At 40.9% G+C, this 20,625-nt stretch overlaps 1 protein-coding gene across 1 annotated transcript in view; it reads right to left on the bottom strand.

The window, feature by feature from the left end:
* RBFOX1 (RNA binding fox-1 homolog 1) overlaps positions 1–20,625 on the bottom strand; it is a 1,463,629-nt gene that overhangs the window by 20,583 nt on the left and 1,422,421 nt on the right. Inside the window, exon 15 of the mRNA XM_077773235.1 lies at positions 16,500–16,564. Within this exon, the coding sequence (XP_077629361.1) occupies positions 16,500–16,564 (65 nt within the window). The remainder of the gene's footprint in view (positions 1–16,499; positions 16,565–20,625) is intronic.

Here is a 20,625-nt window from a genome sequence, read left to right as displayed (position 1 = left end):
CTTCTTTTTGCAACTTCCATTCTGTACCCACCATACTACCCTCTCAGGCAGCTGAGCTGCGTGGCTGCTGAGGGTGGAGTCACAGACACACTATACACATCCCAGGAGTGGTTACTTCTAGTTTCGGGAGGCTTCTGAGAGAATGGATGTTAAACCTCATTTCTGAGGGGTGCCTGTGTGGCTCTGTGGGCTGAGCGTCCGACTCCTGTATTTGGCTCAGGTCATGATCCCAGGGTCTTGGGACTGAACCCCATGTCGGGTTCTGTGCCAAGTGTAGGGCTTGCTTAACCTTTTCTCTCTCTCACCCCCTTCCCCTCTCCTCTCCTTGCTTCTCTCTAAAATTAAATACATGTATAGATATAGATACCCAACTATTTTTTAAAAAAAAAGAAAAAGAAAGAACCTCATTTCTGATAGCAAAGCTGGTCTACAGTGGCCACAATGTCAGGCTCTCTGTGTCTAATTCCTCCCCTCTTCCTCTTATTTCAGCATCTCCCATGAACAAACTCAAGAGCATCTTTGCTGAGTCTTCCCACTTGCTTTCTGAGTCTGCACCTAATTCTCTTTACCAACGTTTTTACCTAGAATTCCTTTCATTTTTGAACCCTTTCTCTACTGCAGAATTTCTCAAACTTCCCTAAAGACAAGAATTACCTAGAGTGTTTGTTAAAAATATAGATGTCTGGGCTTCAGCCCTGACCCCCTGAATTGGAAAGTCCAGGAAAGAGGTCTCATCATCTGTACATTTGGTGAGAACCCAGGCCTGATTGTTGACCAGCTCTGGAGACCCATTCGCACTGTGGTTGGTGCTCCTGGAAGAGAATCATCATTCCAGGTAATTCTTATCATGGGGAAATTTGGGAACATTGCTGAGAAATTTCCTGCAAGTTCATTCCTATTTTCATTTCAGAAATCTTCCTACTTTCCACTGACATGGGAGACTTTGTGGGAGGAGGGAGGATTACTAACTTACAAAAAATAGTGAAATGGTTGATTACTGAGCACTAGGGAGAGAGCTACATTTGTCTCAGCTCTTGGGAGTGTTGGTGCCAAAGAGCCACTGACCTAATAACTATGGAGTACTTAGCCCTGACAGGAGGTCGCCAAGCCCTGTATCTATGTATTAACTGATTTAATTTTCTCTACAACCTCTCTTCCTATCCCAGTTTCCATAGATGAGGAAGCAGAGGCATAGGTCATGGAGCATGTGCAAGCTGGTAAATGGTGGAAGTGAAATCCGAATACAATTGGGTTGGCTCAAGACCCCAACTCCTATTCACTAAGACTGTGCTCAGGGGCGCCCACGTAGAGGTACAGAGTCAGCAGTGGAGTGAAACGTCTTTACGAAGGAACTTCCTGAGACTGTTGTGAACCTTTCATTCCTACCAGACAGAATAATAGAGTATCTGGATTCCGCTTTGAGTATGATGTTAATTGAAGCTTGAGAGAGATAATTATATTCTGGTTTAACAACTTGGAATGTGGAATGGCATGGGCCATGGTCTTTCTCTCTTTTTCATTCTATCACCAGACTTCATTATGTTTTACGATGGTTCTCACAGTCCAACCATCTAGACTCTGCATCTGACTCAGCTGGTGGTACGTTTAAATTAGTCCCATGACCTGCCATACCATCCTTCTATCCCACTTTGCTTCTCAGGCAAAATCTCATCTCTCTGTAATTTTCCTTCTTCTAAAAATTACCCACGGCTGAACTCTAAGAGTCAAATTAAAATAGTAGCCAGGCAGTATTGCTGGAGGGAATGTGAGAAGCTAGATATGGAGACAGAGTAAAGCTTGGGGCACAGGCAGGGGAGGAGGGAGGACAGAGGGGAAATGTTCTCCCATCAAAGAACAGCGGTTTTAAGTTTTACTGTTAGATATTTTGGTCACTTGTCATTCGTTGGTCTCTTAATCCTGTTATGCCGCTATTGTTATGCAAAACTCAGGGTGGGTATCACTCATGGCTGTCTTCTTCTTGTATCTAATGCTATGAATGCGGAAGCTAGCACACACACGCACACACACCCGCACACACTTATATGTGATTAAAACCCTCCCACGCTATCTAGTGCAAAATCACTATGGCCTTAGAAGTTGGTCTGGTCTGGCACATGGCAGTCTAGATGCCCCAGTACGGCAGTGGCACAAAGTCAAATTCATTCTATCTCTAGGTTCTGGGGCACCTGTTGGTTATAAGGCAGAGTATCTCAACGCTGTATAAATGGTTTTTTAAAAATAAGATACTAATGACCGGGTCCATTTCCCAATCTTTTAGATCAGAATCTTGGAGAGTACTTCCTAGGCCCAGGTATTCCTGAAAAGCCACTCTGGTGATCTGAAGTGTCAGCCAGCACTGAGAACTGACATTTCACTGTAGGAATATTTCTTTGAACTTAGGTGCCCTGACTCTGCAGGAAAGAGCTGTGCCCTCTGGTTTTTCAATTAAGTGGCACTAGTGTTGATGGCCATGGTTTTTTATTATTGATATTTTAATTTTTGAAAATTGTATTATAATAATTTTATATATTAATGTTACTTATACTTATTAATTTTTTTAATAACAGTGCTTCCCATGATGCTTCCCACTAGACTAGGGATTAAGGAAGAAACACACACTAATCAGGAATTCTTGCTGACATCTTAAGAAGTTGCTAGAAGGGGTCATATGGAATCCAGCCATGAGTGTTTTCTGAATAAACATAAGATGCAGAAATAAGGTGCTTCTATTAAAATTCTTCTTGCTAACTTTACTGAATAGTTATTCCTCTTGTTCACTGAACCCTCAGATGGTTAATGAGGGTTTGCTACCTGCCAGGCACCCAGCTAAACCAAAGGGGACACTGTGCTCCTGGCCTCGAAATCACTATGGAACATCTATAGTGGGCTTGGCTGTCTGGAAGCTCATAACCTAATTTATACTTCAGTTTTACTGCCTTGGAAGGAAGGACTTACTTGTAATCAGAATTTTACCTCCCTCCCCCATCCCCCAGTTCTAAGACTCTAGAATTATAAAAAGTCCACTCAAATTTATACTTTCCCTTGCCCTACTGTAATTTCTATTTCTATTCTAGTATTGAATTACATGTACTTGAAAGGCAGTGGCAAACCGTAGAATGAGATGGGGTGTAAAAAGACAAACCAGCAAGCAAGTAACCAGAATGTAGAATCCTCTGAAAGGATCTCTCCTGATCCTTTTTATCTTAAAAGGGAAGGCATTTCCCTTTAACATACATTCAAAATCATTTCATTTAGTTGCAGTTGCTACTGCTAACGGTGAGTACATTAAAAAAAAAAAAGTTTAATTGGGAAAGGAGGTGAGTGCTCTGAATCTACCCTCAATTTGAATATTCCATCCAAAACTTCTGGGTTTAAGAAATTCAAATCCAAGTGCATGTCCCTTCCCCGGAGACCTTAAGAGCAGTTCACTTCTATAACTTTAGTTTCTCCAACCTTGAACAATCTCCTTGGCTCCCACTACTTTTTTTCTCAGCTAAAAAGAGAATGAATGGTGAATCTTGAGCCCCTGCCCTGTCACCTTCCTGGGCCTTCAGTTTCCTCATCTGGAAAATGGGGACAAAAATAGCACAGGCCTCCCTTTGATTTATTTTATTCTGTTTTTTGTTTTGTTTTTTTGCATGTTGATGTGAACGTCAATGTGAAAGCACTTTATTTGGGGGTCTACTGCCATTTATTTTTTGGGCTGTGTGACCTCATGAAGGGTAGCCGTCTTCTTTCCCCAGAGAGAAAAGGCAGTTGTGTTTACAAGTGCCTCCCAGAAGACAAGACGGACACAGAGGAGGTCCTTAAGAGTTTGAGCTTCTGATGCAGGGTTGGAAATGGGTCTGGCCAGTTCTCAGAACAGCTACCTGTGGGGAAGCAGCTCTCCTATAGGGGAGAGGAGTCCCGTGCTTAGTGCTTAGGGAGGTGGGGAGGAGCACAGGGCATTGGGGCTGAGCCTCTGAAGGCTGCAGAGGCCACAACGAGAAGGTCTATGCCCACCTATGAGTTATGTGCACAATGGAGGGAGTACAGTAGTGGAAGGGTCCAGAATCTTACAAATCCCCAGGGGAGCCTGAAAACCCACGACCACCCCTAGGTACTGGGGCTCTCACCAGTGGCAATGAGAAAAGAGCAACAGAGGCAGAATTGGTTTGAGTTTTTGAAAAGCCTCTGTAGAGCAACTGGTTATGCAGAAATGTAAAGCAGTGATGATGTGGAGGTTAGGGTTATGGCCGGAGAACTGGTCATTTTTCCTGAGAGGCTGATGTGTTCCTGGTAGCCTGTGCTCCTCCATAGAAAGAAAAGAGAAAGATAAACAGAAAGACAGGCTGTTTGATCTCATGGGTCCCAGTTGGCTGCTTCTTTCAGAATTTTTTTTTGCCCAAACTATTTTTCCCCAAGTTTTACTGAGGTATGGTCAACAAATAAAAATTAATATATGGGGTGCTGGGCTGGTTCAGTCAGGTAAGCGCCTAACTTTGGCTCAAGTTATGATCTCACGGTTCAGGAGTTTGAGCCCTGCATTGGGCTCAGCACTGACAGTATGGAGACTGCTTGGGATTCTCTCTCTCCCTCTCTCTCTGCCCCTCCTCTACTTGTGCACGCTCTCTCTCAAAATAAATTAACTTAAGGGGCGCCTGGGTGGCTCAGTTGGTTAAGCGTCCGACTTTCGCTTAGGTCATGATCTCGCTTCGTGGGTTCGAGCCCCGTGCTGGGCTCTGTGCTGACTGCCAGCTCGGAGCCTGGAGCCTGTTTCAGTCTGTGACTCCCTCTCTCTCTGACCCTCCCTGCTCACGCTGTCTCTCTCTCTCTCTCTCCTAGAAATAAATAAAAAATATTAAAACACACACACACACACACACACACACACACAAAACAACAACCACCCTGAATATAACTGGGTTGTATGATGTACTTTTTAAAAGAGATGATTTAGTATATGTACATATTATGAAATGATCACTGCAGTCAAACTAATTAACATATCCATCATTTCAGATTGTTACCTTTCTTTGTGTGTGGTGAGAACACTTAAGATTGATACTCCCTTAGCACATTTCAGGTATCCCTATTTTGGCATTTCTAAATTGGAAGTCAAAATTAAAAAAAAAAAAACCCTCTACAGTCAAAATATTCCTTAAGCCAGAAACTTGCTCCCACAGGAACAAACCAAAATACGCCCATAGTTTGGTGATGCTCATAGTAGTATCCTAACCTGAGTGTCCTTTAGTGTCAGGCACTATTTGAGAAGCTTTCTGCTCATGACCACACTAATTCAACAACAACTCAATCAGGCTGGCATTGCTCATTAGCCCCACTTTAAAGATGAGGAAACTGTGGATCAAAGAGGTCCATGAGCTTGCCTGTATTATCTCTGTAGTAAATAACTTTAGCCTAAATCTAAATCCCTAATCATTTTCTCAGATGAACAGCAAAGATTTGCTAATGCGTGCTTCAAAACATGTACAGTGATTTTATAAAAGACTTTTCCTCAAATCCTGAGCAGACTGTTTATAAGTTGTGGGCAGCTGAAGAAGGTATAGGTTCCCAGAATGTTAGTGTTAGAGGGGTTTTAGAGATTGCCTACTCTAAAAATGACTCCCATTTTTAACTGGATTTTATTTTATTTGTTTGCTCTTGCCTAGATATAGTCAGTGCTTTCAAATAATACCTTATACTCTAAAATATCTGTTAGTGAACAGGTAAGTTATTGAGAAGCCTATGCATTTTCACCACTTCCTGTAGTTTATCAACTAATGTTCACCTTGATCTCCTAATTGTAATTGGTATGATGGTCTATTTATCAAATGAGAAAACTGAGGCTCAGTAAGGATAAGAGGAATCTGGTGGGATTTTTCCAGGGTATATTTTATATCAGCCTGAGGTTATTACACAGTCAATGAGGAAAATACTCATTTCATAGCATGAAATCATTCACACTACCCAGAAATCTTTGGGGTAAAGAAAATGATCGATTGTGGCCCTAGACTAGTTGAGGGTGGGGGCACTTCCCTCAGGATGGATTGAAAGGGACCTCCAAACATTGATGGCTCTTACTTTCTCACTGAGGAAGGGAAAGTAGAGAAATGACTACAAACCAACAGTTTGCTAAGACAAATTCTCCCACATCCTGCAAGGTTTGTAGAGTGTCAACATTATTTGCTGCATATTGGGGTAGCACTGAAGCTTGTCCTCTATAGGGACACTTCTCAAATGTCATCCAAACCACCCCAGGGATCTTGAAGGTACAGGTTCTGACACACCTGGGCTGGGCTGGGAACCATGCTTTGCAGGGCAAGGCTCTCAGGACCCTCACAATGAACCACTCAATTCTTGAAATTTCAGAGCGGACTAAGGCAATTACTCTTTCCTTGTTGTTTGTTTTAAGTTTGAGATAGATAAATTGAAGGCAATAATGCAAATAATAGCAGAGAAACGATCCATCATTCTGGGAAAGCTGTGCAGCTGATAGTGTCCGGGATGCATGTTTAACACGCACCCACCCCACCACCTGAGCTCACATCCCACTAACTAGATGGAGCCCGCACACCCTCTAACTGTGCAGAAATGGTGAAGAAAACACGTCTCTCATCTTTTAATGCAGCTTAACATTTCAAATTACAAAAGTGGACCATGAACAGAGACAGAGAGTGAGAGGCCGATCGAAGCTTCCAACAATCATGGTTTTCTTTGTAGAGGGATTCTGTGCCTGCAAACGCAGTGGGAAGTGCTGATGCAGGTTATCAGATGTTTGGTGTATTTCTATAATCTCAAGGCCAAAGCATTTCAATTTAAGTGATTAAGATAATTAAGGGAAAAGGGTGTTTAGCTTTGATTATGTCTCATCTCTCCACAATCTATTGATCTATTCGAACATTCACACATCCTAATGTGGCAAGAATAATCCCAGGAACAATGACAAAATTGATGAGTTAGTTACTCCTTATGGAAAGTCCCTCAAGCTTTCACCTCCAAACTACTGTCTTTCTGATTCCTGATAGCGGTCCCTACTCTAAACGTTTTGTGTTAATTACATATGAACTAAACTATGGTTTTGAGGAGAATTTAATTCCAGAGGAATCACTGTGATTCATGCCAGGGAGAATATCATGAGAAATCATTTATTTCTGTCCAATAACTGTTCACACGGATGTCAAATATGGAAACAGCACAGAGGCTGCGTTTTAAGAGAAATCAGTTCTACTGGGAAAGAATATAAGCTTCTCTTCATAGATAAAGGATCACAACTTGTTTCAATAACTTTAAAGGAAATTTTAGAAATTTTTAGTGAAAAGTTCCCTCTTACCCCAAAAGACAGTTGATAGTGTGTTACACGGTGACAAAACAAAAAGAAGGCCAATAAGTGGAGTGTGTTCACATTCATGAACTAAAATCCTATTATGTGTCTGTACCCGTCTCCTGGACTGGGATGCTGTCTTCTATGAGGAGCTCTGTATTTGCTGTGGAAAGGGCTCCCCCAAAGCCCCCATGTACCCATTATCCTAAGAAGTTTCTGACCTGCCTTTAGAAAGTACCGGGCTTTCTCACCTGCCTTGAAACCCTTCACAGCTGAAGGATCCTGATGGTGTTACTATAGGATAGGTTTTATTTGCTTCTTTGTGGCCTATCAAGTCAATGATCTGCAACCCGGGAAGTGTGTAATTAGACCATGACATGACCGAAGGAGTTGTTACATCTTGTCTCGTCACTGGCAAAAGTATCTACCCACATGGCTGTGACAGCTATGGTCTACTGGGTTTGGAATTTCCTTTAATGTCTCCCCAACTCCTTGTTGGTTCATTCAGTCTGTTGACTATTACAGTCTTGGCTCTTTTTTTTTTTTAATGGCTTCAATTACATACATATTCATCCAATAGTGCATAGCAGTTGTTAAGAAGCCATTATAGATTTCAGACCAAAGGCAATTAGTTCTTGAAACAGAAATTTGAGCACTTTTTCTTTGTGTGTGTGTGTGTGTGTGTGTGTGTGTGTGTGTAAATTAACAATAGGAGAAACTAAGGAAATCTATCAGTAACAGCTATATTTCTTTTCAGCACTGAGAGCTTTGTGTACATAAACACAAATTTCAGAAATCATATTGAGGCTATCACAAATATCCATCCCCTCCACTGTATCAGAGCCATCTCAATCATTACCAGATGAAATCACTGTCAATCTACACAGCAGGTGGGCAGAAAATGTAATTTATCTTAGTTATCATAACTTTTTTGTTTTGGTGAATGCCCAATCGGAAATATTTGATCTCTAGGGAAAACAGATAAATTATTGGTAGTTTTGACAGCATGAAATTTGACTCATTCTTTCATCCTTAAGTCATGTCTTAGTTATGATGCTTCGAGACTGCAAACATGCCTTGTCCTGACTTTGTTAACTGCATAAGGAGGCTGAAACAGCCCAGGACCTGGACTAAAGGACTTTGGGTGTGAAGTCCAATCTTCAGACTTCAGAGAGCACACAGAGAATCTGCCTAGCATGAACACACGCATTCTGCTTGATCTGGGACAGTCCAGTTGAAGCCTTCTGTCCTGGACTCATTCTAAATAACAGGACATTCCTTCTCTGTGTCAGGTGTTGCATTCTGGATATTCATTTCTGGAGTCATTCTACCTATACCTCTTCTCTCCTCAGATTGTGTGTCCTAATGTTCTACATAGTACTGGACACACAGAGATGCTACCCCAAAAAAGTAACTTCAAAATAGAAATATACATGGTGAAAAGGGAAAAAAACAATGTGTGATAGGGAAGATACTATACTTTCCTTACTTTAAGGAAAGCTGACATCTCAAAATCCAAACTTTGGAGAACTGATAAGTTGAAGGGCTTCTATGGCCCTTCCCCCAAGTAAATTTGTCTATAACAAAAACAAAGCGAAACAAAACAAATTACTCCCGGAACTCACTGGATTGAAAATAATTAGATCTGCATACAATTCTACCTATTAAATTTTAAAAGGCTTGTCTACACCATAACTTAGCTGAGTTAGTCTGGTCATTCTCCTTCCTAAACTCTTTGAATCAGTCCAGAACCTTTTAAGGAAACAGATTCCAACTACTGAATTTTTGAGATTTGGGTGGAAGTGACATAATGTGGGTATTTTTGGTTTCCTCATTCTTGCCATCCAGACTCAAAGCTCTTATGGGAACATAGGAAAGTAAAAACAAGAACACTTTCTGTAGTGCCCTTTAGGTGCTGAATATCTCACAGGCATGGTCTCAATACCTCCAAACCACCATGTAAGGTGGAATCAATACACCCATAAGAGATGAAGGGATGAAATGCAAAGACATTACTTCTCAAGACTGCTCTGGGAAGATGCAACAGAGCCTAGTGATGAAGGGTGCATTTTTTAGCTCTCGAGCTGAGCTGAAAAACACTTGTTCAACACTTCTGTGCTTGCCTTCCCAATCTGTAAAATGGGGGGGGGAGAGGGGGACATCAATTTTACAGCATTGGTATGACAGCTTCTCAATGGCACTGTGTTTGGAAAGCTCTTAGCACAGGGCCCTGGACTGTCAGGACTCCACAAAGGGCCACCGTTACTATTGCTATTGTCGCAATTTTATTATCACAGTCCTAGAGAGACGGTTTGAATCCTGCTTTGCTTACCTACTACATCAAACCTCAAGAAGTCTTAGTAAATAATGCAAATATTAAAGTCTACGATTTCCATCTAATGAATGTTTTAATGGAAGCACTGTCATATGTCTAGTTTTATTGGAGGAACTTATTTTCATCTGGTGTGTGTGCCTCGTAACGGGAAGTTCACCGGCAATGTATGTTTCTCTCTAGTTACCCTAAAGCTGCCTGGAATAATTAGCTTCCTTCTCACTCTCTCCTCCTGAGGGGTCCCTGACTTGCTGGGGAAGAAAAAAAGAAACCAAATGAATCACTTAAGAAAGTGAACTTTAAACCAAAAAGATGAAAAAGAATATACATAAAAATAAGAATATATTACATATTTATATATTCTCTCTCTCTGTGTGTGTGTGTGTATACATATATATATGTGTATATATACATACATATATATATATGTATACACACACTTTTTTTCAACCTGGTGTTCTAATTCAGAAACCTGAACTGCNCTGGGGAAGAAAAAAAGAAACCAAATGAATCACTTAAGAAAGTGAACTTTAAACCAAAAAGATGAAAAAGAATATACATAAAAATAAGAATATATTACATATTTATATATTCTCTCTCTCTCTGTATGTGTGTGTGTGTGTGTATACATATATATATATATCTATATGTATGTTTTCTAGGCACTGGGGTATTAGGATATAAATAAAGGCATTAGCAACTCATTTCTGAGACATTTCCATTACAACAGAGCACCTTTTCTTGCATTGCAGAACACTGGAGAGCTGGTCAGGGCAAGTGAAAATAGCAGAAAAGAGAACTAAAATCAAGAACAACTTCCACAAGGCAGGGTCAAGGAAGGTACAGAGAGATAGCTGCTGTTTGCTGCTCTGTTTTGACTCAACAGGTAACAATCTGAATCAAACCTGTTTCCTTCTGACCCTGGGTCCCTGTCTCAGCTGGGCAGATGCCAGGGAAGAGATACACTTCCAACCGCTGAGCCTACATGACCTGAGCCCTCAGCCTTTTCATTCATCTGAGAACCATCCTTGGCATCAAGGTTTATAATGCGTTCACTCTACTTTTCAACAGTGGTCTCAGAGGAAAAAACATTTTTTTAAGTAAATAAAATACAATAGGAAGGGTACTATAGAGCTATCAGCCTTTACTTTGCCAAGTAAGAATATTATAAACAAAATTGAATAAAGAAAGAAAGAAAAAAGAAAAAAAAAAGACAAAGCTAGCATTTGCTATTGTCATCATTTCATAAAAGAGAAGCTCTTTGTATTGGCATCTGAGAAAGAAACGTGGCTAACTCCTGACCATTCCCAGGACGAGGGAGCTGACAGCCATACTGCTTTGCCCTGTTCTCCTCCTGTCCCGGCAACCCAGGGACAGGGTGCCTCAGAGCAACTGCCTCAGAGCAGTTACCAGGTCTTGAACTGGACTTGCAAGACCGGTGCTTTAAACAAAGCACCAAGATAAGATCTTGAGATCTCTCCCTGTACACATCACAAAGAATGAGTGCCGGGGCTTGCTGCTGATTCTTAACCAGAAATGGTTTCAACCCTTATTGAGCTGGGCTCAGAAAACAGGGACGGGGCAAGCAATGACACTGCCTCCTTTGTCTGGTTTGCACTGTCCACCCTCATTAAGGGATTCGCATTATCCACAGATAAAGCTTCCTGCATTCTACCCCACAGCAAGAAAAAGTAAAATCATTAAGTCCCTGAAGTACAACAAGATTTTAAAAACTAACATTTCTACAAAACCAAAAAGCCTTCAAATGGTAAACTAAATGTTCCATTCAGGATGCTCATATGCTTTATAAGCTGATCAACTCTTAATTTTTAGTCTCTATCACTGGATAAGGACTCCAGATAAAATGGTACATCACTTTAAATGCAATTATTAGCTTTCTTTTAATGATGACATTTATCTATTATTTAATCAGAGTCCAGGAAGTAGAAAGTCTTAAAATAGAGAGGGAGTACCTGCATTAAATGGAAATCAAAGCAAATCCTTTTACTTTTTCAGTTTGGATCAAACTAAGATTTTACAGGACAACCGAGTTCTATATCCTATGGTTACCCTTATGATGGAATTATGAGAAGGTGGAGGGATGTTCTGCCCATATCTGTCCATCTATCTTCCTCCCTTCCTTCTTCCCTCCCTCCCTCCCTTCCTCTGTTCTCTCTCTTTTTCTTCCACCCTTCTGTCTCTTTCTCCTTTCCTCTCTCATTTTTATCTCTTCCACCTAACCACTTGTGTATCTATTTATCATCTATCTAACTTTCCATCTATCCATCCATCCACCCATCCATCCATTCATTCACCCATGCGTCCATCTATCCATTGACTCATACATGTATGTATGTATGTATGTATGTACGTACGTATGTACGTACGTATACCTCGATCACCCATATAAGTTCAAATAGGGGTAGTCCAACTTCTCCAAGACCTCAAAACATGCCTACTTATCCCTATCGACTTTTAAAAAAGAACTACTCATTTGTTTCTTTCTGAAATAGAAGTTTACATTCATAGGTTATGACCATCTCATTTAAAAACTGTTCTAGCATGTGGCTTATGAGTGCCTGAATTTGACCAGTCCTGACCTCCTTGTATTAAGATTTACCTAGACTGTCTTAGGAGACCTTCATGAGGGCCTAAGACACAGCTGCATGTGTGTGCATGTGTGTGTGTTATAAAGACACATAACATACACACACATATATATGAAATACTTCAAATGCAGAGAGGAAGATAATTGATTCTAGGGCATTTTAACTGGGTTTCTATTAAGTTGAGCTACGAAATTGCCAATATTCTACCATTTTTTTGTCATACAAAAATAACAATTTTATATGGCACAGTCTAGTACTATGTTTCCAACAAATTTTAAGGTCTCAAAAAATAAATGAATAAAAAAGTTAGAAAATAAAACAAACAAAATCTTTTGCCTTGTTGTCTTTTTTGCTCAGGCTAGGGGGGCACCTGCGAGGCTGGGGCTATACCTGTCATGTCCAAAGTTGCTGACTTTTGGGGATCTTTAAAGGAAACATGTGTCTTATGTGAAAGAAGAAATGGCCCCTGGTAACTATCAGTGCAACGGGATTGTTAGGAAACCTCCAAGTGAACCACTCTGTACCACTTTCTTCTCTGGCTGATCAGACTCTAGTTCCCTTCTGCACTAATGTGGGGGACATTCTCATGCACTGGTTATTAGGAGATGTTAGAATGTTTAGCAAGCAGGACAAGCAATGACAAATGTCTGCCTTTCTGGAGAGAGAACATTTTCATCAAAGCTATAGACACATCATACATACACCCCCAAATATTTGTGGCACAAGTCGCTGAACAGGGAATATCCCCTCCCGCCCCACTTCCTGGTTTGGCTGCTCACAGATGCACCAACAACCAAGTCATAGAACACAAAGAAACCAAGAGCCAATCCATAAAGAGAAGCCTGCCCCCAGGCTTAATTCAAGCAAGCCATTCATCGAGCTAATGTGATGGTGGACCTGTCAAATCCAGAACGCATCACGGACACATCAGCAACACCAAGTGGCATGCAATGACCAGATGACCGTCGGCCCCACTGCCATGCTTTGATTGGTTCAAGCTCAGAAAACAATCCCCTTTGAGAGTTTGGACAGTTGGCTTTCTTTCCCTAAATCAAAGTGAGATTAAAAATGAAGATTTGGTGAAGTCAAATGCTTGCCAAAGGTTTCCTAATGCCAAGGAAATATGTTTGCCTGTTCCCATTAAATTCGTCAGTGAGACTATAAAATTACCTAGTCCGGGCAGGTCTCTTTCTTTTGGGGAATTCTCTGCCCACACCAGATGGTCTTCATTCTGGAGGTCAGCAGTCAGAAACTCTCAGGGTGCTCCCAGATAATCAGCATGTGATCATTTGACCAAGAAGATGATGGGCAGGGAGTTGCAAGGTACCCATCAAGGACCTTCTGGACGGTCCTGAGGTTACCGGAGTTCAGTATTTTCCAAAGGTCCCTGAATCTTTAATTTGATGAGGGCTTAGTTTGTGCTGATAAAAGGCAAAATTCTACCAACTGGGGACATCAAACTTCTATTGCTTTCCACATGCCTGAAGAGCGAATCTCATGATTACAAGTAAAGTTCATTGCAGTTTCTCTTTTCATTTAGTTGACAACCAGTAAGCATTACCAAAATGCTCTCAATTCCTGCTTATTCTGCTTCCTATTCTGAAGGAGTTTCTCTGGGTTAAGAAGTTTTACTCTTTGTCATCCTGCCTGTCTTATAGACGAGAGGAACTGAGAATCTATCACAGCTGATTCTACACTGTGATCGTGAGAAAATAAATTATTACACAACTGCCCTGAGATAAATTCTAGAAACTTGGCATCTTTCATCTAGATTCAAAAGCTATTCTGATAATTTCACATTTTCCCCCAAATGTGTGCCTTCTACCACAGGGAAGGGTCTTCTTTCTGTTTACCTGCTTACTGAAAGTACAAGGAAGTACCATCATGTCATAAGTACATTTTGCAAATAGAACCAGAAATATCATTTTAAAGATTGTTTTCTGGTAATTTACCTATTACTGTATTTACCTCAATGCAATAATCCCATATGTGGCAACTGTGTTGTTGTAAAAAAGTTTAATAGGGCTGGTAATCAATTTCTACAGCAACTAAGAAGACCCAATGTTCGAATTTCTTTAATGAACAGCAAGAGGCCAATTACATGGACAAGAGTATATTTAGTTGGTTTCTTCCACTGAAACAATTACACCGAAGTGGGAACTGTAGGGTTATTCAAGATTTACCAATCCAAGAATGAGGGAAATTTTCGGTAGGACATGTTGCCAATGAGCAATCTCAATAATATTAAAAATAACAGATTTTACACACATATTTGCATAGGGTGACCCCCAATGCAACAACATATTAACTTAATTTTTGAACAAATGCCAAGAGATATGGCAATTCTATCTAAGAATAGTAATAAGTATTATTTATTTTTTATAAAGTGTCTAGATTGGTCTTATTGAAGAAGTCAGTTTAAATTATATCTTTGTAATTAACCTTTTTTTCAACTTGGGGGAAGATGCACTTTCACTGAGAAGCAAGATAAAAATCCAAAGAAATAAATCCGTTTAAGATTCTTATAATTATACAGCAGGCTAAAGTTACTATGATTATAATTATATACAAAGTGGGTGTTTGAGAATTTAGCATCTAGAGATATTTTCATAGAAATAATTAAGGGTTGGAGAGAACCACATCACAATTGATGCTCTGTGAATCTTCAGTGTGCAGAATTTAATAGCAGTAAGACTTTTCACTTGTAGGATGAGCTCGAGGATTTTAAGACTGCCATCATTTTTATTAGTTTATTGACCCTCTCTAGTTTCCTAATCCAGTGTCAAAGTGTACTGGAGATAGTAACGTACATAAACATGTTTTGCATCTTGGCAACAGATTATTGGGTAACTGGATAATTTATGCATTTAGCACTGCATCTTGATGTTGTCTGCATTTCTGTGGAGGCTCCCTCTGGCCTTGAGAACTCGTTATGGCTGTTTATAAGAAAATAGTAATAACACCTGCACACAACCAGATAGTGACCTCCCTGCTAGCTTGCCAAAGAGGTTTCAAAGGCATGGGAGTTTCAAAGTGCAGCTTTTGGGGTTCAGGAGTTGATTTTGCTTTCTTCTACCTTGGAAGAAATCCACAGCTACATTGAGCTCACAACACATCTCGTGAGAAATGGAATGGAGCCGCAGAGAAAGCACACCACAGCAAACCGAGAGAGGGGAACTAAGTCACAACAGGCCAGGGAGGAAGGAGAACCAGAGGCTGCTGACACTTCCCATTCAGGGGTCAAGTACATTGCCTGCTTACCTGTCTGACCCAGCATGCCTCAGCCACACATGCAAATTGTTACCATTACTGTTTTATTCAGGAGACATTTTTAAATTAAAGGACTCATCACCAAAAATAAGCACCCTCGATGACATTTGTGCATGCAGAGCCTCTGAACATTCACGTTTATGTCCTCAGAAAACAGAGCCAACGAGTTGCATTCAATATGGAAACGCACACTTTGTGTTTTTCAAGGCACCTACACGAAAATAGCTGTGGCTTTGCCATTTCAGAACCCGAGTCATCTGTTAAGCCTGGGTGATGGGTCAGAAAGCTCCTCCGTCCTCCCTCCCCCAGCCCCGCCATCCATTCTGCCTTCTGCATTTCTTAAACCCACTCTGTCCCTTCCACTGCCGGTCTTAACATGTGGTGCGCGTTACAAATAAATGTTGGCTTATCTTAGTTGGATCAGACACTGGGACTGCCAAAAAGAGTGAATCTCCTTAGGAATGCCAGATATATCTCCCCCATTCCTTTGTTTTTGATTTAAAAAAATGCAGTGGAGGGAATGCTTTACTGGGTATAAAACATTGTAAAAAAAAAACAACAACAGGGCAACAGGGTGCTTGAAATCAAGGGAAACCTGTATGATCGTCTTCTTGGGGTTCTTCCTACGAGTTAGATGAAACCGTGGCTCCTTCTTACTCAGAAGCAGGTGGGAAGGCTCTACGGGGACAGTATGTGTGTGCATGCAAGGTGCGCCGTTACAGGAATGGAGAGATCTGGGAAGCAACTCTACTCGGACCAGACATAGCAATCCTGTGTTTCAGCAGAGAGGGTGAGTTTAGGATGGTCTAGGCTTGACTGTTCATCCTCCCTCGACATGGCACTGTTTCCCTTCATCATGGGACCTGACTTTTTGGGTGCTGCCTCCCCAGAAGTCATGCATTTGCACCAAAACCAGACGAAAATCTCGTCTCCTACTAGCTAAGTTCATTTCCATGTAGTTGTCAAGCAGAAGAAGGGAGACTCTTACCTGTCACTGTAGGCAGCGGCAGTGGCAGGGGTAGGCTGGGCGTAGCGGTATGCAGCATAACCACCCTAAAATGCAAGGAGAAATTGGACTTAGGAACACACAGGAGCCCAAAGCAGGGGCGCCCGATTGGGAGACCACACCAGAACAGCAGTTACCCACATCCACCAGTCTAACGTGGAGGTTAATGAAAGCTTAGTACCAAAGCGAAGTACAAAACACACCTGAGAGACAGGGGCTTGATACCAACCCCAGCTGGATGTTAAAGGTTAGCAATTGTGAGCATATCCCAGAGGAAGAACCCAGATACCCTTCTAAAGAGATGTACTTAAATGGTTAATGGTGATTGTCCTGGGGTGGGGAGAATTATGGGGAATTCTTTAAACACTATACTTTGCTGAACTTTCCAGATTTTCAAAAATGATTATGCTTTCCCTTTACTTATCTGCTACTAACTTATGTTTTATCCAAACACTCCTTGATTGAAAATCCAATATAGGTTGAGCTAATGCCCTCCTGTGTTGCATTTATAAAAAATAAGATAACGCTTTGATTGTACGTTTATTAGTAATCTCTTGCATATGTAGCTGTTCAACCACTGAAGCAATTAAAGAAGACTGTATTTAGCTTTCTGAGTGTTGCATACTTATTTTAAAAAATGGAATAGTGAATACTTCTTAAAAATTCTGTCTTTTCTGCTAAAGATATCACACTGGTTCAGATAGGGAATTTGTCTGGTGTGGAAAATATGATAAAGCTTTCCAATTTGTAAATAAAATCATTAAGAGAGAAAAAAAAACCTGAAAAAAATAATTAACATTTAGTTGCATGTACCAGCAAATACAATTGTTCAATTAAGCAGAGGACAAGCAAATGGTCATATTCAAAAGGAATTGTGTTCAGTGGAGCATTGATTATCAAACTGTGAAAATAACTGAGCTTCTTGCTTAGCAGACCACAGCAATACATCAACCACTGTCGAATGATCTCAGCAAAATTAACAAACAGGATCCAGTCTCTACCAATAACACGGGGACCACTCAGATTCTAATTAGAATTCGCAGTCCCATAATTCTCTGGGGGAACAGTTCTCACCCTTCCCATAGAGGGACAGCTCTGAACAGACCGATGTGTTAGAGGACACCTAACAGCAAAGTCACTCACGTGTCAGAGGGGACCTAACAACAAAATCATGAGTGGGGGATACCTCACATTTAGCTCCATGTATAGGACACATCGAGCAGTGGGACAAGGAGATCAATGCTGCAAAAAAGGTCTTTCAAAATGTAGACAAAGTGGTCTCAATAATTTATTTCTACCCTCTTCTAGCAACAGCTAACTTTCGGGATAGATCTGCCACCATTAATGTAGCAATTCAGAAATCTAGTCTATCCTTAGAGAAACTTGTTCTTTGAATGAGCCCAGGAGAAGGCATCCTGACAGTCACCCATCCTTTGCAGCCAGTATTACAAAAGAAAAAAAAAAANATAGAGGAAAAAAAAAAAAAAAAAAAAGAAAGAAAGAAAGAAAAGAGGTCTTAGCCAGACACCACCTGGTGTTCCAAATACCATGTTCTCTAATTAGGAAATGGAGAAACTCATTAAACGTACTGAGGAGTTGTAAAACCAAAGCAGTTGTCACACCAGCACCAAGCTCAAGATAGAGAATGATGGGCTGAGGGGAAATTAAGTCACCAGATTTCTGGAGTTGTTCTTCTTATCTGCTTGTCCATCTCCTTGGCTTTCATGATGTGTCCAGGAAGACACAGGTGTGCAGGTGTGTGTATGAAACAATGAGGTAGAGAGGAGCTGAAGTTGGCTCTCTGATTGCTAGGAGGCACTAACTGCCAAAGCTTTCAGAGCTTTGATGGATACAAAGTGTGTTGGATACAAAGTGTGTGTGTGTGTGTGTGTGTGTGTGTGTGTGTGTATTTTTTTTTCTCAGAATAAAAAGCAAAAGCCATTGCAAAAGGTATTTGCATCAAGGACTATGCAAATCAATCACAATTTGGTGACTGTGAATTTGGTACCAGCAAAGATTTCTAGCAACAGCCCCCTTGCAAAGAATCCTCTAGGTTTGAACTCTCTATGTGTCCCCAACTTACGTGATAGTTCCCATCAGTGAAAGTGGGCAGCAAGTTTGAAAAGTGGAGACAACAGGTGCAGTGCAAATAGCTGATAATGAAAATGAGCGTCACCGATGGCCAGTCGATATTTGTCGTACGCACATAAAATGGATCCTTGTGCACAACAGATGTGCTGGTCTGTGAAGCTTTGGGAAGGACCCTGTTGTTTTCACATGACTTGCCCATGTAGAGAGAATGAGTGTGTGTTTTTATGCAAGACAGGTGCCAACGGCCGATACCCTGACACAGGTCTTTGCCACAGGAATCGGTTTATGAGCATTCCCTATTTAAAAGTCAAGGTCACAGTTTGTTAAAGTCTGTGGAGTCAGTGGAGAGACTCTGACCTTACACCATGGTCTCCTTCCTGACCAGTGGCACTGTTGGTAATGAAGGCAATGCTCTACATCTGTGCCGTCCAGGGCAGCTGTCTAGGTCCTAGGTGACTATCGAACACCAGAAATGTGGCCAATGAAGCAAATCGGATTTTTACTTTGTTTAATTTGAGTTCATTTTCATTTACATGGAAAGGGCCACATGGGGCTGGTGGCTTCGGTGCCAGACAGTCCAGTCTATGAGATCCATCACATAGGTAGTAAGTGGGGGGAAAAAAAAGAAAAAAGGATTAGGTGGCTTGATACCACCACATCTCTCTTTTGCATTGTTTTCCTTTGCTGTTTTTCTTCTGTATGAAATCCGTATTAGGGGAATAACAGAATTGTGTATTAACTCAGTGTATGTGTGCATATACTGTAAAATGATCAAAAAATACAAATTGCTTTAATTTGCCTTGCTAACAGGTGACTCTAATCAATTTTATTGCTCTATATTTTGCAGCTCGCTGAGCATAGCCAGAGTTTCTCCAAGGTTCTGTGCTAACGTCTGAAAAAGGAGTGCTTATTTCCATTTGCTGGCACCAAACGATGCTTATGTTGAAACCAGTCTTCCTGACTTTAGGACAAAAATGCGTCCTTGACAATTAGATTTTCCCTACCATCAAGCCAAATGACAGGTACAACATAGTACTGTGCTCCCTACTCATAAAACATACTCCTATAGCAAGCTATAAATGGGGACCTTATATAAATTTTAAATGGCCATTATGAATCCGCACCACCCCCCATACCTCTGCCACCACCACTAGACGTGGCCACAAAGACCCTGACTCCTGTTGTCTGAAACATCTCATTTGGTAGCAGATGTCCTCTGGAGGTTGGGCACATTATTGATTAAGGATATCTGATGGTGCTCCAACAAAGCATTTTCAGAACTGTGCTTCGTGGGATGCTAGCTAGGGTAGGAAAAGGAACCTTACCCAAACAGGTTTGGGAAGTGCCAAGTTAAAGGGAAGGTGACTGGCCACTCCATTTGTGGGACTTCCTAAAACAATACTGCTGACCACTATAGACCCACCATGCATCTAAGTGTCATTTGACAAAGGAAATCACATTTTTTAGCTTAGAGCATACTTTTGGACAAAGATGTTCTCATGTCCTAATGGTGAATGACTTAGGAAGAGAGGCAAATGTTTGTGTGCTACGGGGGACATGGTAGGTAGCTGTAGTGTGTGTGTGTGTGTGTGTGTGTGTGTGTGTGTGTGTGTGTGTGTGTGTGTGTGTGTGTGTGTGTGTGTTTCCCTTCAGTTTCACTGTATAAAGTAGCAGTAGGCTTGATTCCAGACAGAAACCTCCCGGCTTCTGAGAATACCCAAGGATCTCACTTTGTGCCAACCACAAATATACCAATATGCACATATATATCTCAATATGTGATTTACTAAAACTACATTTATAAGAACATTTGCAAAATGAAACACTTCAATAATCACTCCCTAATTTATCTGCATCATACATTCTAGCTGTTTTTGAAGTGTGGCAATGAAAGTCAGTTTTCTCAAAATGTAAAAATAAAAGTTGATCTTGGGAATTTAAATTATTTTGCTCTCTCCTAGATCCAAGTACCCCTTTTTCATACAGATTTCTCATTAAAACTTGATGAATTCTCACA

Source organism: Crocuta crocuta, unplaced genomic scaffold (genome assembly GCF_008692635.1).
Source record: "Crocuta crocuta isolate KB4526 unplaced genomic scaffold, BGI_CrCroc_1.0 scaffold16, whole genome shotgun sequence".
NCBI lineage: Eukaryota > Metazoa > Chordata > Mammalia > Carnivora > Hyaenidae > Crocuta > Crocuta crocuta.
This window is presented reverse-complemented; position numbering and strand designations above follow the sequence as displayed.